This window comes from Pygoscelis adeliae, unplaced genomic scaffold, assembly GCF_000699105.1.
Source record: "Pygoscelis adeliae isolate BGI_AS28 unplaced genomic scaffold, ASM69910v1 Scaffold45, whole genome shotgun sequence".
Taxonomy (NCBI): domain Eukaryota; kingdom Metazoa; phylum Chordata; class Aves; order Sphenisciformes; family Spheniscidae; genus Pygoscelis; species Pygoscelis adeliae.
Genome location: NW_008825114.1, coordinates 16,235,774 through 16,251,991, shown reverse-complemented (window position 1 = coordinate 16,251,991; position 16,218 = coordinate 16,235,774). Strand labels below are relative to the sequence as shown.

Genomic DNA, 16,218 nt, shown 5'->3' with positions numbered 1-16,218 from the left:
CAGTCTTGCAATCTTGCACAAAATACCAGTATTTAAAAAATCAGTATTCAGGGATTTAATGGAGATTCTTTAGTTTGATGAAATAATTCTGTCCGCAAAATATTTGCCTTCTAATGTTTTATTTTAAAGGTTTTTTTCTACTCAATCGCAGCAGTGTGACAAATGACAGTTCCACAAATAACACCCAGTTGTGACTCCTGACTGCTTGACAATCTTGGCTGACTCAATCATAAGTAAACTTCAGTAAAATAATGTTGTATTTCTTCATATTAAAAAAAAAAAAAAGCAACAGCATAGTGGCATTTATGTGGCCACATATTAACCACAGGGAAAAAAAAGAAACAACCAACCAGCCATATATGATTCAACTGAAATCAGTGGGTATATAGATGTAATTAGTTTTAACTGTAATAAGCATTTTTAATGCAAAAAGCTTGGCCATAATAAAATTTTCATACCAACACAGGCTTGTTACATAAATGTGAGATTTTGTGGCAGTCTATTCCAAGCACATTGTTAGTACCTCCAGCTGGTAATTTAACTGTGAAAGTCAAATGTACATTAATTTTTTCTACTGAGCAGATTCATAGAATCATAGAATCATATAATATCTCAAGTTGGAAGGCATCCATAAGGATCATCCAGCCCAGCTCCCTGCTCCTCACAGGACTACCTAACATTAAACCATATGGCTAACAGCATCGTCCAGATGCTCCTTGAACTCTGACAGGCTTGGTGCCATGACCACTTATCTGGGAGCCTGTGCCAGTGACCAATCACCCTCTCAGCGAAGAACCTTTTCCTAATGTCCAATCCAAACTTCCCCTGATGCAGCTTCCTTCTATTCTCTTGTGTCCTATCACTGGTCATCAGAGAGAGGAGATCTATAACCTGCTGAGGTCATCCCTCAGCCTTCTCTTCTCCAAGCTGAACAAGTGATCTCAGCTGCTCCTCATAAATCTTGCCCTCAAAACCTTTCACCATCTTGGTCGCCCTCCTCTGGACACACTCTAATAGTTTGATGGCCTTCTTCTATTGAGGCGCCCAAAACTGCACACAGTACTCGAGATGGGGCTGCACTAGTGCAGTGTAGAGTGGGACAATCACCTCCCTTGACCAACTAGCTATGTTGTGCTTGATGCACCCCAGAATACGATTGGCCCTTTTGGCTGCCAGGGCACATTGTTGACTCCTATTCAACTTGCCATCAACCCAAACCCCCACATCTCTTTCCACGGGGCTGCTCTCCAGCCTCTTATCCCGCAATTTGTATGTATAAGCACGATTACCCCATCCCAGGTGCAGAATCTGGCACTTGCTCTTGTTAAATTTCACATGGTTAGTGATTGCCCGGCTCTCTAGTCTATCCACATCTCTCTGTATGGTCTCTCTACCCTCAAGGGAGTCCACAGATCCTCCTTATTTAGTATCATCGACAAACTTACTTAATGTACATTTGACTTCTGCATCCAGATCATTTATAAAAACAGTAAAAAGCCCTGGCCCTAATATTGAGCTCTGGAGAACCCCACTGGTGACTGGCCATCAGCCTGATGTAACCCCATAACTCTTTGAGCCTGACCCCTCAGCCAGTTGTTCATCCAATGTATTATGGACTTGTCTAATTTTGAGACAAGATAAGATTGTACAGGAACATGAAAAATTTTGAAATCTTCAACATCAGAAGAGCAGAAAGGTCAAAGCTAGTCTTTTGATGCACAGTTCTTATCTTAAAATGTTCTGCTGGGAGCTGTATGTCTGCTGACTTTCAGTATTATTTCACAGAGGAAAGATGGTTGAAGCAGAATTCAAGAAAGAGGTTTATTGAGTTTGTGTTTTGCTTTTGCTTTTTTTCTTTTTTTTGCAGAATGCAATGTAGGTAGAGTAATTTTGTCTTTCCTTGCTGAAAAGTTTTGCGTACACTTAGCAAATGAATTGCTATAAAGATGCTTAAAGATGCATAACTGCAGTTTACTATAAAATACAGTCTTTGATAAACAACTTGTGTCTGTGTCATTTTCAGTCAGTTAAATTTGACAAGCACTAAAGCAGAGAAGGGTTTGTCTTCCCTAAACCTTACAAATTTTACCAGCAATATTTCTTGATCTAGTAAAAAGTTTTACTTTATCCCAGCAGTATTTTCTAGTTAATGAGTCAAGTGAACTCTAAGGATTTTAAATATCTAATTTCCTTTCATATTATACACATACAATGTTTACAAAATGGTTTGTATAGGAAATGCTTCAGTCAAGGTTTTTGATCCTACTTATAGTTAGAGATATATATTTTTATCACAAGGGGTTTTGGACATCTTTTTTTTGCCACCTCAGGTTAGTCTTTTTCTCAAGATATCCAGATCTAGCACATCCTTCAGCGCAGTGAGACAATCATCAGAAGCAGTGTATGCTAGAGAGAGAACAGAGGCAGTTAAATATCCAACATCTTATGTAATCCATCAGTGTAGGTGAGCAGATTCTTGGCTGACATCTGTCTATCTACTAATACATCATCATTGCAATAAGCATAGAGTCGTTGAGGAAAATTCTGCTGTGCTATTTTGCAACATTCTACCAAAACACATTAGCCCGACTTTCACTATTAACCTAATTGTATTGAGGAGTGCATTGGACGTTGGTGTTTAAAATTGTTGTGGTAGCCGTTGTAAAGATCGCAAGTTCATTCATGGGTTCTAGGATAAGTTGGAGCTGTAAATGATTAAGATTAAATTCCGATTTTATTTGCACAAAACTTGAAAACTTACTTCCCTTAAGAGTACCCTTTGAATAATTTGTACTTCCAGAGTTTTTGCTTAAATTAAAAGTGTCAGAATAAATGAACTGTTTTCTATTTCGAAAGTAGTACATTAGTGAGCATTAGCTGGTGAATAAATAGAGAGTTCTGACAGGGTACATACGTTCAGAAAGGCAGCCAAGAGAATAAGAGGGGGGGGTGTCTTCTTTTTTTTTTTCTTCCCCCTTAGTGGGAAAGATAATAGTATTGTGTTTAAAATGTATAGTAAATTGGAACAACATTCATTTTTTAGAATTTCACAGAAAATATTTTGATTGATTTCCGGGACCTGAGGTCTTCAGAGAGTTTTTGTTTTGACAGACTTGATGGTGATGGGATGGAGTAGACACATGAATCTTTGGAAAGAATATGATCCAATAATGTACATATTTATGAAAAGAAATCTAATAAAATATGTATTTTTCATGAATGCATGCTTCTTCCTTATCTTTTTGCAGAATGAAAAGGTGTTGCATTTTAATTTAAATATTTTGGTTACATTTGAATCTTTTTGCTTTGGAACTTGCTATAGTAAGTTAAAAGCATTTCCCTCAGCAGACTAGGAACTGCCATCTGTTAAAAAAAAAAAAAAGGTTAAATGTATCTGACTGTCTTTTCATTAAAGACAGACAAGAAAGAGATTCAGTGAATCTGCATGTGCTGCTGTAACTCCAATATACTCACAGGAACACAGGTTAATTATTCATTTATTCTTCTGTCACTTTATTTTGTACATTTGCACTATGTTTGATTGTGTTCTGTTCCTTTTGATTAACAGAAAACAGTGATGTAGATGAGGAGACTATGAAGGCAAACTCTCAGGGGTTTATTGGATGTCTCTCTTCAGTGCAGTTCAACCACATTGCTCCTTTGAAGGCTGCACTGCACCACAGCAGCTCAGCCCCCATCATTGTAAAGGGACACTTCACTGAATCCAACTGTGGTACTCTAACTGGAGCTGACTCAACATCAAGTGAAACAACCCATTCATTTGCAGGTAGCATATGGTTATCACTTGTTCTGATCTCTGAAGCAAAATCTAAACAGTACTCATGACCTGAATCACAACTGTCTTTTTTTTTTTCCATGTGGGTTAACATCTCAGGAGTAGTTTGAAAAATAATTCTCTTTTATGTGTACTTAATTCCTTTTCTCTAGTCTTTCTGTTTTCCTCTGAATGTTTACATTTTTCTCTTTATCTCTGCAAAGTATCATCTACATCATTGTTCTTTGCATGCTTAGGGACCCACACTACTGCCACTGTACCATACTGTACATGAGCTGTTACCATGTGGGAATTTCTTGAAAACCCATCTTCTATTTGTCTATCACTTTCCTTTTTTTCTGCTGCAGATCACTCTGGACCAATAGATGAGGGAGAGCCCTTAGCTAATGCAATCAGAAGTGACTCTGCAATTATTGGAGGTAATAGGGACTGTAACAACTGCACAGGAACCTTTTTTTTTCTAATAACTGTGAGTCTTTCAATGCTGAAGTGAAGTCAGTTCACTTTTGTGTGTATAAGGAAACTAGTAAAAAGGCTTCATTTTATTACAAGTGGTAGACAGACAAAAATCAAACATTGTTTTAAAATGCAATCAATAGCTCTTGTATTTTCTTATTACATAAATTTATGCCATCAGTGTTTCTATACATTGGAACATTGTGCTGAAACACAAGATACTAAGAACAGATTTCCAACCTGCCTAATGCTAGTGTCTATGACTTAAAAAAGTACTTGGATATGTTGTGACAAAAAGCATATGTTTAAGAAAGAACAATCTTTGTTCCTTGACTATGCCAAAAAATTACACTTTGCTACACAGTCAGGTTCAAAATCTTCTTTAATAGATCTGAGCAACACAGTTTTTTCTTGAGAAAATGGGGTCTAACACTGCTTGAATCAATCCTTTGACAGACTGAGGCAAGTTTCATTCTGGTTCCGCATTTGGAAAGCAACGTACTCTTGGACAGACTATCACTTGCATTGATTAACATCTTAAAAATAAAATGCATGTTAAAATAATAATAAGAAAAAATAATTACTGCTGGTTTGAAGTACCATTTCTCCCCCATTTTCTTACTATTTCTTTTGGCAACTTTTATCAGCTTAAATAGAACTACAAATGATCATCCACAAACTTTTTTCACAACATTTATTTTTAACAGAGGAATAGAGGAAGAACAACATACAGTTCAATTGCTCCTAAAGTGAATATGTTGACAGTGCCTTTACTTTTTATGCCTATCAGAACAAATATGGTATAAAGCTTAGGATAGATGTCTTGTGCTTAAAGTACAGGACTGATAATCAGGATATGCAGGTTCCATTATGTGCCTTTCTGACTGACCATCCTTAAGCCAAGATCCATCTCTGTTGTAGTGGGGAAGCCTACCAGTTCTGTCTCTTTAGCAGACATGAATGAAGAGTACTCAAGTGAGCCTTAATAGGGAGAGTTTGGGATTGGGGACCCTCAGGAGAGTTTCAATTCCTGTCACCAGTATTGGAGCAAGTGTATGGCTATGTCAGTTCATTTTTTTTCTTTCAAGGAGTAGTATTGTCTCTTGTGACGATCTTCCCCTGTGAGAATTACTGGTGGTATTTTTTCTTTTGGGAGGAGGCAAGGGAAGGGAACTTGTTTTCGCTCATGGTATTTTCATAGTATAATTCACTGTTTCAACTTCCATTAGTTACTTCAACAGAAAGAGGGCAGAGGGAGGGAAAGGTCAACCTCTCCACCTTTTAAATTCTGAATATGTTTCCTTTCTAAGGGAAAGGAAAGCCTCAGCAGACAAATGACATAGTGGGATTTAGCAGAATAAAACTGCCAAGGCTTCTCACTGAGGATAAAAACATTTAGGTCTATGGAAGGTGGAGTTAAGATAAGAACCTGCAGTCACCTGTGTGTCTGCCATTTAGATAATGCTACCTCCTGTGGTCAGTGCCTGTCAACAGCACACTGCTTTAAGTGTGACCTTTACCATGGTAGTGCTAAAGATACTAAAATAAGAGGTAATTAAACCTAGAAGCTTCCTTGCTTGTAAAGTCATACTTATGTCTGTATATTTTTATACACACAAACTTTAAGAATCTTGCCACTGAATTCAGTGAGATCAGTATTTAAAAATATGGTTTCTGAGTTCTTCTACATGTCTAACTTTGTCTAAAATTAATTTGCTAATTATTATTTTACATAAGTATCTGTACATAAAGATCACTTTATGTACTAGGTAATTCAGCATGGGTGGGGATTTTTAAGTGTACTAACAAAGTCATTTTTGAACTTCAAGCGACAATATTTACAGTCTTTTTAAGGTAATAATAACCTCACAATTTTATTGTTATTAAACACTTTTGGGGATATGCATTCACAATTTTTCTACTGCTTAACTATGGTTGTTTAAAAGTCAAAATAAAGCAAGCTGTACAACACTCGGTAAAAGTTTAATGTAAGTACCCTTAAATGAGTAAAACTGAGTATTGTACCAACTCAGCTACCTCAGACAAGGCAAGTTTATAGACAAGCCCTTACAGAGGACATGTACTGTGACTGTGAAACTGTCGTGGTTTAACCTCGGTTGGCAACTAAGCACCATGCAGCCGCTCGCTCACTCCCCCCCCTCCCGATGGGATGGGGGAGAGAATTGGAAAAGCACGTGAGAAAACTTGTGGGTTGAGATAAAAACAGTTTAATAATTGAAATAAAATGATAATGATAATAATATGATAATAGTAATAATACACAAAACAAGTGATGCACAGTACAATTGCTCACCACCCGCTGACCGATGCCCAGCCAGTCCCCGAGCAGCGGCCCCCCCCCCCGGCCAGCTTTCCCCCGTTTATGTACTGAGCATGACGTCACATGGTATGGAATGTCCCTTTGGCCAGTTTGGCTGTGCCCCCTCCCAGCTCCCTGTGCATCAGTCGGTAGAGCATGAAAAACTAGAAAGTCCTTGGCCAGTGTAAGCACTACCTAGCAACAACTAAAACATCGGTGCCTTATCAATTTTGTTCCCATCCTAAATCCAAAACACAGCACTGTACCAGCTACTAGGAAGGAAATTAACTCTATCCCTGCTGAAACCAGGACAGAAACAAAGGAATTACTGTTCTATTTAATCTAAATAAGGACAAGATTTACTCAGATTCTAGAGTCTCTTCCAGAGAATAAGATACCACAGAAAAAAAGTTTATATTCCTACCATTAAGGGTGGCTGCTCATATTAGAGAACGCAAGAAATGACAAGTACTGAATTTTGGATGGTCTTTTTTTATTTACAGTGCTAAAAGATTATGTATTTTTATTTTTCTTGCAGTAGTGACCAAGTTATGCAGCATATTGTTCCTTCATCTAGTACATCTGAGCCACTGCATTACAACTGTTTCCCAGGCTGTTTAGTGCTTTTTTCCTCCCTGCAGCCTAGTCTTGCTTTCTGCCTCTTTGACAAGCACTTCCTGCTTCCCTTCTGTTTCATTTCTCCACAAATTCCTCTCTTGCACAACCTCTGACTCATGAACTTGAGGGCCATCATGAAAGGATGAATAAGAGAGGAGATGGGCTGGAAGTCTGTAAGGTCATGCTTATCTCTGTGGGAAGTATCTCTTTCCTTACTGTTCCTAATCTGCTGCACTAGGAGCAGCATGCCCTGGTAACAGTTCAATAAATCTTAGTCGCCTTTAAAACTAAGTGCCCATTCCATTTAGTTTCTTAATGTGTTTGTTATGTGGCACATACCTGATCAGTTAGAACACCATAATGCAAGTGGCTGAACTGATCATGATTTTATCCTACCAGATGAGGCTGTTAAAGCTGTTGGAAAAGGAAGCTTGCTCACTACCACCTGTGTAAGCAGGCACCCTGTTTACTTATGAACCCAAGGTCATGTAGCCATGCAAAGCAAAAACACACCTAGGATGTCAGAACAAGTTCCACAAACCTGAAGGCAAGGAAAGGAGTCAAACCTATGTTATTTCACCCTGAACATGAAGTGAGCCTTGATTTTAGTGTTTTAGTATTTTAACCAGTGTCTATTCATTACAATGATGCAGTTAAAGAAATGTGAGCCCTTGCTAATGTAGATCATGAAAACCTCTTCATCCCATTATGATGTACCAAAGGCAGTCAAACAGAGTTGGGATTTTCTTCCATGAGGCAGAATAAACATTAGAATTTCTGTACCATTTGACCTGATGATAAGTGGCTATAAACACTGGCCAATTTTCACTGGAGTCCTTGTAATGAACTCTTCTACATTTTCTTTTATAAATTCTCATTAACTGCATTGTTTAGTCAGAACTAGTCATCTGTGGTCTGAACTAATTTGTGTGGAGTACTGGATATGAATGGGACTAATTCTGTGCAACCATTCTTACTGCAAAGGGTCTGAGGCTTGGACTTTGTGGTGTACACAGGCAGAGCTGATAGAGGACCTGATTCAGAATTCTAGATTGGTAGCTTTGTCCTCACCCTGTTCTGCACTGCCTCTGCTCTCCAGATTCTTTCCTCAGACCTGGAGCAGTGACAGGAGAGCGGATTGGCAGGTGAAAGCTGATGATGGGACACATGTCCCCTTCTCTCCTGATGACATGTGGCATAAGAAAGGGTCCTGAGTGACATGATTGACTGAAGAAAGGGAGAGTACTTTGTCCAATACTCATAGGAGTTGGGGAAAAGGAGAAAGTCATAGTAGTGCCCTTTGTGATGTCCCATTGTCTGTCAGGGAAGTCCCTGAAGAACAGCTCCTCAAATATACAGTGGTTTGAGCTCCCAGCCTGGCAGAGAGCTAGGGGCTGGTCATGAAGGAGGAAAGGACACCCTCTTATCTACAGTACCCTAAGGCACCTACTGGTCTTCCATTCAAAAGTTTCAAAAATTATAGTATTCTGTGGAATTTTTTTTTTTTATGAGTAGTGTGCAAAATTTCAAAACAATCACCGTGAAGCTTATGCTACAGTGCTCTTTCTGGTTTGAAAACAGCTATTGCTTCTTATTTCTCGGGCTTCTCTGCAACCCTCTGCATTATGTGATGAAGCCATTCCTTCTGTCTCCTACTCTCTGGCCCACGAGTTATTATTTGTCTATCCTTTCTCTTGACTTTTTTCTCTTTTCTTCTTCTAGGTGTGATAGCAGTTGTGATATTCATCCTACTTTGCATCACTGCCATAGCCATACGCATTTATAAGCAAAAAAGCATATACTCAAAAAATGAGGCAAAAGGATCTGAAAATGAAGACAGTGCTGAATCTGCACTGAAAAGTGAGCTCAGCATGCAAAACACAGCCAATGAAAATCAAAAGGAATACTTCTTCTGATTGGCATTCATAATTTAATTTAATATAATAATGTGACAGTCTGACTTTCTTGCTAAGCCAGGGGCTCTCAATGGACAGAAAAAGGTCTTGCACTCTACAGTAAATGCAACGGATTTGAGACTTATTATACTGCATACGTTCAGTCTCAGTGATTACTATAGGGGGCCTCTTTAAATTACATGCATTCCTTAGCTATTATACCGTAAATGCATTTTATGTAACAGTGAATTAGATATTGTAACCAATTTCATTGTTGGTAGTTTCCGACTGTTCTGATGTGACCTTCTACAACTGAAGCTTAACGTACATACTGAATATGATTTTTGAATGGGAAAATTGTTATTAAGTTATTCCTATCCTTTTCTTTAAAATTTGATTCTGGAATTTTGTTCAAGGTGAAAGGTGGATTCTAGTACTTTGTGTTACTAAAGAAATTCTGCTGTGTTGCATTATAGTGATCCCTCTTACTTCCTCAAACTGAAAATGCCTTTGAACTGCTGTTGGCTGGTGTCAGCATCTGCTTGTGAGCCATGGAGTTTGGTGTCCAAAACAAACTGTACTTCTTTCCCCTGGGATGTGACCAATGTCATCACTATCCCTTCTTTTTGACAAGCCTAACAGGACTTAAAACTGAAGGGTGTACAATGTGCTGAAATGCTGTAAAATCTCTTTTACAATAGGTTTTCACTTATGGTCAAGTGATGGCACCAAGAGACTCATGCACATTCTAGGCATTTTAAATAAAATCGGGATTACAAAAGGCAAGACGTTTGCTTGGAAAGATCAAGTGATATATTAACAATAGTTAAATTATCATGAGTGAAAACACCAAAAGGTGATCAAGGTTATTGTCCCTGGAAATTAGTAATGCTTATTCTGTCAAGAAATAATGCTCTGTGCACTATCTGGGATGTATTCTTTGGAAACATTGTATCTATGATCTGCTCCAGACCTCAAGATTAAGTTGTTCTAAATTATAGAAATTATTTATGATTATTATGATAATAGAAGTAGGGCATTTAGAGTCTAGTACAGTGGCTACTACTTGAATACTTTTGTTCTTCACCCTTAATAGTACCTACTATACCTCTGCAAGATAAGGTCTGATTATACCACTCAAAATTAAACAGGTGCTTACTATCTTGACAGAGTAAATGAGAGCTGTCTATGATGTTGTATAAACAAATTATCAGACATGAAGGGTATGTCTAAGTTGTCTAAACAGAAGATTGTAAGGCCGCTTTAGACACCATAGGGTATCTGAAATACCCATGTGGCCTCATAGGAATGTCACAAGTGCTACAGAAGGTATGTGTCTTTTTGAAGAGACATTTGGGAATTGGGTAGAATACCCTAAGACATCAAAAATGGCACTAGATACCAATATTTAGGTAACTGACCCACACACAAAGGATTTTTTGTTTTTCCTCAGACAGAAGACTGTGTGCCTAGAGTTTGGATCTGAGAAAAGAATCAGGAATTCTGTGCCCCTGTAGACTTGAGTTTTAAATTTGAACAGCTTTCAGAAATAATTTATATCTGCTCCCATTAAAAGCAGTGATAACAGTCATTGCTTTTCTCCTCTTTCAGTGAGGAGAATCAAAGCTAGACCCTAGACTGTGAAGTTTAAAAAGTGTTTCTCATAAATGTCCAAGAACATTATAAAGACATGGAAACCTGACATGGTGTGTCAAAACCTTTAATATGTAAATTTCTTTACATAAATGGTAGCTGTAAATATAAATGTCCAGCAGATATCATCTTTTAAAGGTTATTTTCTTCCATCAGTCTGTACTTTCTATTTTCAGAATTCTACAGTTCTTTTTCTGCTTCCTTCTGTACAGCTTTACTTAATTTTTAGGAAAAAAATATTTCCTTTTTTTTCATACCTGGAGGCTCTGCAATCAGAAATTTTTCAGATTAAGATGCACTGCTTTCTTGTTCTTCTCATTTTTGCAATTCTGCATGCATCTCTGGTAGATTAATCAGGCTGAGGACTCAGGATCAAGAACTGGGTATCCATGTCATGTATATGTTAGTGTATTCACTGATACAGTTTGGTCCATGACAATAGGTCACCTTTAGAAAGGACCGAACATGGTGAGGGAATGATACTGGACTCTTTCTGATAAGTGGTATGGATGAGAATACCCTGTTTTGTGGATGGGGAGTGGAGGAGATGAAAGCCTCACATGGGTCCTGAGAAGAAGACCTTGAATTGTTACATTTGCTACTTTGTACCCTCTCAGTCTAGCTAGTAACTTTAAAATGAAAAATTATGATTCCTTCTTTTCAAGGGTCTGACCTAAATTGCGTTGAATTCAAGAGGAGTCCTTTTGTGGACTTCTCTATAACTCAAACCCTCTGCACTTCAAGAGGCTTTCCCTTCCCGTGATAGATATGTCAGTGTCCACCTTTTTATGTCACTGATATCAAGAAATCTATGAGCAGTGATGAGTACCAGTCAACTCCATTTTTATCAATGTGGGATGTAGTAACCATGCGGGACAAATCTTGTATGATGGTGTTGATTATAATATATTAGATCACCAAAATGGATATTTTGATTGAATGATAAAAGACAGACTATTCATATGAGAGTTACCCATATACTAACCTAATAAAACCTCAAGGGTATCCACACCAGGACAAGTTGGAAGTATGCAAACCTAACTTTTCAATCACTTGCTTTTACTTCTATTTCCTTGTTATTTTTTATTGTGTGTCCTGATGGAGAGAAAGGTCTCTTCCCTTCCTTTTCTTTTCTTCCAAATGAATAATTACTTTCTTTCGCTATTCTTTAGGATTTTTAAAAGCAACAGGAAGGGAAAAGCTGAGCAAAACCCCCTATTTCACAGACTAATTAAAGAAGAGGGGGGAGGGTATAAATGCCTGTGTGAATGGCACATTATTTCATTCAAAGACCTTTTTAAGGCATTTTATTATGTGAAGGATTCCAAGGGGAAAAACAGAAATGGATTTTGTTGAATGAACATCTATTTGCAGATTTGTAGCATACAATAATTACGCCTCTCTGAAGATACAAATGCCCATTTCCATCCATAGGAAGAGTGATGATGTATTCATCACCTGAATCCAAAATATACAGGTTCATAGTCAATGAAGCAGCATTTTCCATTACTTGCTGCATTTCTATGGGTACAAAAAAATGGTGGGACCGAAGTGCGCTGAGACATCATACAACATTGTGCTGTCCCTTTTTTGATTCTCTATTCCAGTGTGTGACCTTTCACCTCTCTGTTAATAAACACTTTTTAAAATGAAGTGAGGAAAATATTTTTTAAAAAATTTGTATTAAAAAGTTTAAAACTGACAACAATATACTGATTTTTTTTTTAAACAGTAAAAATATGTAGAAGTGCACATAATATTTTGGTGAGTGTGGTTATTTATAGATATTACTGGGTGCTGATGTAACAAACTTACTACTCATTGACACATTTTCCATGGCAAATATTTTTTTTCTTGAGTACATTAGAAAATAAATAGCAACAGGTATGCTGGTACATTTTTAAAATTTTGTGTGGGCGTTAGCTACAAAGAGCTTATAATTATTTATGTACTCAACATTTAGTGCATAAATATGATTTAGTTAGGTTTTGGGAAAACATTTTCCAATACATCCACTGTTGTGTAGATGAAGAATAAGTAATAAGCTAAGTGCACAACTTGACATGAAATGTACTAACAGTCAAAATAAATTTACAGCACCATTATTCATGGCAGGAATGAGGAAAAAAGCATGTAAATAACAAAACAGACAGAATTCCTGGGAGGAATCAGCTGTGTAGATTAGAGTACACAAATTTAGATTTAGATGCCAGGAAGCCTGCAGCACCAGTGTGAGATAAAATCAGAAGATGGAACAACCGCAGGTCAGTAGAGGCTTGATAGGAAAATATCCTTTTGAAATAAAATTAATTACCTTGAGAAGTAATTGTAACAGTTTACACTCAAGGCAGAGCTGTAGCTGTATAAGCCATATGATGTCACAGGGGAAGAATGTTCTTTGTCACAGAAAAATATTTGCTAAGTCAGAAAACTTAATGATGAAAAAGCATGTGCCCTAGTCTCTGGGATGTAATGCACATTCTCTGGAGTGAGCATGCAGAAATGCCGCATAATTTTATCAAATCAAGCACCTAATTCTGCAGCCAAAAGTATAATGAATTCATAGTGTTTCTGATCATTTAGTAAGATTGTACTTTATCAAGAAGGAATAAAAATGAAAAATCTTACAGAATTAGAGCTGAATAAAAAGGTACAGGTATGAAGGTACTGAAGTAATTTCAATTTTGTTTTAAAGTACACACAAGAACATGCTTAAAAGAATAAGGAAAAGAAAGGAACTTCCCTTCAAATTTACTCTTTTCAGAACCTTCTCTTGGGGCTTTTTGGTGGTGGTGGCAAGGAAGAGTTTAATGGATTTGTGTACAGAAAGTGCTGAAGCTGCTAATAGAAACAGAAAAAAAAACCACCAAAAGGTGCTTATAGACTGCTTTGCTAAGAAGCCATGCTCATGTTCATTCCTGAAGGGCTGTCTGAAAAGTAATTTTTTACAAGAACTGGCATTGTTCTTTGGATATGTTGTCCAAACCTCTTAATCTTTGATCTTACCATTAAGAAAGGAATCAAACATCACAATTGCATTGTAAGGAGATGGATGCCTTTCCTTGAAACACTGACATAAAATCTCATTTAATTTCATATGAATTTCTAACTTCCATCTATGATGAAATTCTGATGTTGCTAACATTTTAGATAAATAACACTGAATAATTCATGCCTAAAGTCCTTATTAAATAGCATGGTAAATCCACAGTAAAAATGTCCATAAGCATGTGGGCAAATGCACGCACACATACATATGCATGTAAATGAGCTATGTAGTCAGAGATAAGATTCTTTAGGCTTTACCTTTATCTTTGTATGATGTCAAATACTGAAAAACAGTCCAGAGTTCAGAAACACCACCCTCCCTCATGTTGGGAAAATTTCACAAAATATTTAAGATCTCACAGGGTTTTTTTTCAAGGAAAAAAAAAAAACACAAAAAACCAAACCAAGATTAGAGCTTGCAGTTTCTTCCAGAACAGTAAGAGGTAGACAACCAGACTGCTGATGGGACAAGAAAAGGTTATAACATCTCTCACACAGAGGCAGTGTCTATGGTAGGTTCCTTTTCTTCCCCTCCTTCTTTTTTTTTCCCTAGTTACATCCAGGACTTGAGAAATCATTTGACTGATAGCAAAATAAAGTGTTATTTCACACACACACACAAAATCACTACACTGAACAGCATATTTCAGCTACTGTCTAATATGTGTCTTGGAAAAACACTAATTAATTAATAATCTTTTAACCAGCTAATATGTCCTTTACCAATTCACTTGAAGTGTTCTTCTCCCAGTCAGTTAACTGGCTTTTAGGAATCATCAGGACTCATGTCTTCAGATTAGGTGAGGCAGTGGGCATCAACAAAAGACTAAATCTGCAGAAGAGAAACAGCTACTGAAAATCCCTTTGAAGTCCAAGAAAATTAAAGAGGAATAGTCAATGGGTTTCATCAGGTTTCACAAGTATGCATTTGTCATCAAGAAACTAGTGTTAACTGCATAAAAAGAACTATTAAAATAGTACATATATTATTCAGCAAAACAACAGATACCAGATAGGACTTGGTAACCTTTGTATGTTACACTTTTTAACACAACATAGTCTTTGGGTGATCTAGCTTATTCTGATATATGCAAGAACTTGTTATTTCACATACAGTGCAATCTTTTTGGAGTCTATGAACTGATGATTTTTTGTTTTGAAAAGCAGAAGTGCCTTGCAAGCAATTTATAAGGCCAATGTTAATTTAATTGAAAGCAGCCATCATAAAATCTTCTGGATTAAAAAAATAAAGATTGCAAAAACATCCCTCACTACATAATATAAATTCAGTGATGGATGCCTGTTTATAAATTATTTAAGTAATTAACAGTCTTTCAGCACACTTCTCCAATAACAGAAGTATGTGGGTTGAAGTCTGAGGAGCCCAAGAATATCTATCCCACCCTTAAGGAGATGGCCTTGAAAAAAGCCATTAACCTTTACACTCCGTTTGTACAATAGGGAGAAAATACTGAAGATTTGACTAGCTTGCTTTATTAATATTTGTGAAGCCCTTTGAAGATGGAAGCCTTTCTATAAATGAACAGCATCATAATAGAAATGAGATTTTATCTTTTATTTAGCAAAGAAGGTTATGGTAAGTAACATTAATTATCGGTATTTATTTTAATACATTTATTTCAGGAGATGGTCTTTTTTCTTTCAGTCAGAAATAATATCTTTTTCCTGTTCCTTTATGCATAAAGATAGAGTGACACATGAATAAAGGGGAGAAAAACAGAGCTTGGACTATTCGGTGTAGTATAGATTTGATTGCATGTCTTTTTTTATCAGTAAATTAGATACAGAACATTTTCATCTAACTAGATGGGTAATAGCTGAAGTAAACAAGATAGGTGATATACAGATAAACACAAAACATGGATTATAACAAGACATCTACATTCTTACAAAATGTCTTCTGCTAATTGATTAGCTCAAAGGGAACATCACGTATAAATTTTAAGTATAATTCCTGGTTCCTTCTTAGTAGCTTCGGATCTTTCATTAATCCTATTTGTTGCTATTTTTAGTTACAACAGAGTCACTCTTCTAACTACCAGTAACTGCTAGGCTTACCATATTTTATTTTTTAGATGAGAGGATAAAAAAATTTACTGTGTTCTAATACCTTTAAATCTATTGCACATATAAATATTCCTTATCTAGATAAAAAATATTGTGTATTTATCTAAATGCATGTTCTATATGAAGTAGCAAATCTAAAAGTAAATACATACCGGTTTGGGGTTTGGGTTGGTTTATTTTTTGGTACCACCCCAGGTGAACAAAGAGGGGGTTGTTACTTTTAGCTTAATCACATACTGGTTGTGAACAAATTATTTTAAAAGGGTGCTACAGGATGTTAATGTTTAATTTTAAAAGCTATAAACACTCTTAGTAAGACAACATTTAGAATTTGTCAGTAGTTG

General features: G+C 36.7%; 1 protein-coding gene across 1 annotated transcript in view; it reads left to right on the top strand.

Annotated features, from left to right (window-relative positions):
* The window catches only part of CNTNAP4 (contactin associated protein-like 4), a 217,082-nt gene extending 207,976 nt beyond the window's left edge, over nt 1–9,106 (top strand). Inside the window, exons 22-24 of the mRNA XM_009328202.1 lie at nt 3,569–3,787; nt 4,144–4,215; nt 8,913–9,106. Coding sequence (XP_009326477.1) covers nt 3,569–3,787; nt 4,144–4,215; nt 8,913–9,106 — 485 coding nt within the window. The remainder of the gene's footprint in view (nt 1–3,568; nt 3,788–4,143; nt 4,216–8,912) is intronic.
* The last annotated feature ends 7,112 nt before the right edge of the window (nt 9,107–16,218 follow it).